At 44.5% G+C, this 1,123-nt stretch overlaps 1 protein-coding gene across 1 annotated transcript; it reads left to right on the top strand.

The window, feature by feature from the left end:
* Nucleotides 1-332: 332 nt before the first annotated feature.
* LOC140840756 (uncharacterized mitochondrial protein AtMg00860-like) lies at nucleotides 333-698 on the top strand. The gene has a single exon (XM_073207924.1). The coding sequence runs from the start codon at nucleotides 333-335 to the stop codon at nucleotides 696-698; it is 366 nt and encodes a 121-aa protein (XP_073064025.1).
* Nucleotides 699-1,123: the final 425 nt, after the last annotated feature.

Genomic DNA, 1,123 nt, shown 5'->3' with positions numbered 1-1,123 from the left:
CAGAGAGTCTCTAGTGTTTTTCTTGATGATGTTTCAAGCATTCCACCAGATAGAGAGCTGGACTTCTCTATTGAGCTCATGCCAGGGACAATGCCGATATCTAAAGCACCCTACCTGTCTAGCACCTGCCGAGATAAAAGAACTGAAAGATCTATACATGATTTGCTAGATAAGGGTTTCATTCACCCTAGCGTTTCTCCATGGGGTGCACCAGTTCTATTTGTCAAGAAGAAGGATGGCTGCATTTGACTATGCATTGACTATCGAGATCTGAACAGGGTCACCACAGTCAGCACCTGAGGAGCGTAGTGCAGGCTTTATAGGACAGAAGTATGTATGCCAAGTTCAGTAAGTACGAGTTCTGGCTTGACAAGTGTACATTCTTGGACCACATCGTATCTCAGGATGGCATAGAGTTTGTCCCCAGTAAGGTCGAAGCAATCAGAGATTGGCTAGTGCCTGAGAGCGTGACAGAGATCCATAGCTGTTTTGGATTGGCTGGGTACTATAGGAAATTCATTGAGGGCTTCTCTTCTATTGCGGTGCCTATGACAACCATGAAGAAGAAGAATGCTAAGTTTTTATGGGGATCTGAGTGCCAGGAGAGCTTTGACAGGTTGAAGCTAGCATTGACCACAACACCAGTTATAGCTATGCCATCAGGGCATGGAGAGTTTGTGGTTTATACAGATGCGTAGAAGCTCGGTTTGGGCGCGGTTATGATGCAGCATGATAAGGTTATAACCTACGCATCTAGATAGCTGAAGATTCATGAGAAGAATTATCCGAATCATGACCTCGAGCTAGCAACAGTAGTGTTTTCTCTGAATATTTTGAGACAATATCTGTATGGGGAGAAGTTCAGATTTTTACTGATCACAACAGCCTGAAGTACTTCTTCACGCAGAAAGAGCTGAACATGAGACAGAGGAGATATCTAGAGCTAGTGAAGGATTATGACTGTGACATTAGCTACCATTCGGGTAGGGCTAATGTGGTTGCAGACACTCTGAGCAAGAAGTAGACAATGATTGCCCATTTGTCAGTACATAGACCGCTACAGGCGGAGATTCAGATAATTGAGCTTGCAGTTTATGCCTGGGGCGAATGCCCTAAATCTTGC

This window comes from Primulina eburnea, chromosome 9 (genome assembly GCF_022965805.1).
Source record: "Primulina eburnea isolate SZY01 chromosome 9, ASM2296580v1, whole genome shotgun sequence".
Lineage (NCBI taxonomy): Eukaryota > Viridiplantae > Streptophyta > Magnoliopsida > Lamiales > Gesneriaceae > Primulina > Primulina eburnea.
The sequence above is the reverse complement of the archived record's forward strand: the minus strand, read 5'-3'. Positions and strand labels throughout refer to the sequence as shown.

Excerpts from the sequence above, each read along its gene's own strand:
- LOC140840756 (XM_073207924.1), top strand. The coding sequence starts at position 333 with ATGTATGCCAAGTTCAGTAAGTACGAGTTCTGGCTTGACAAGTGTACA.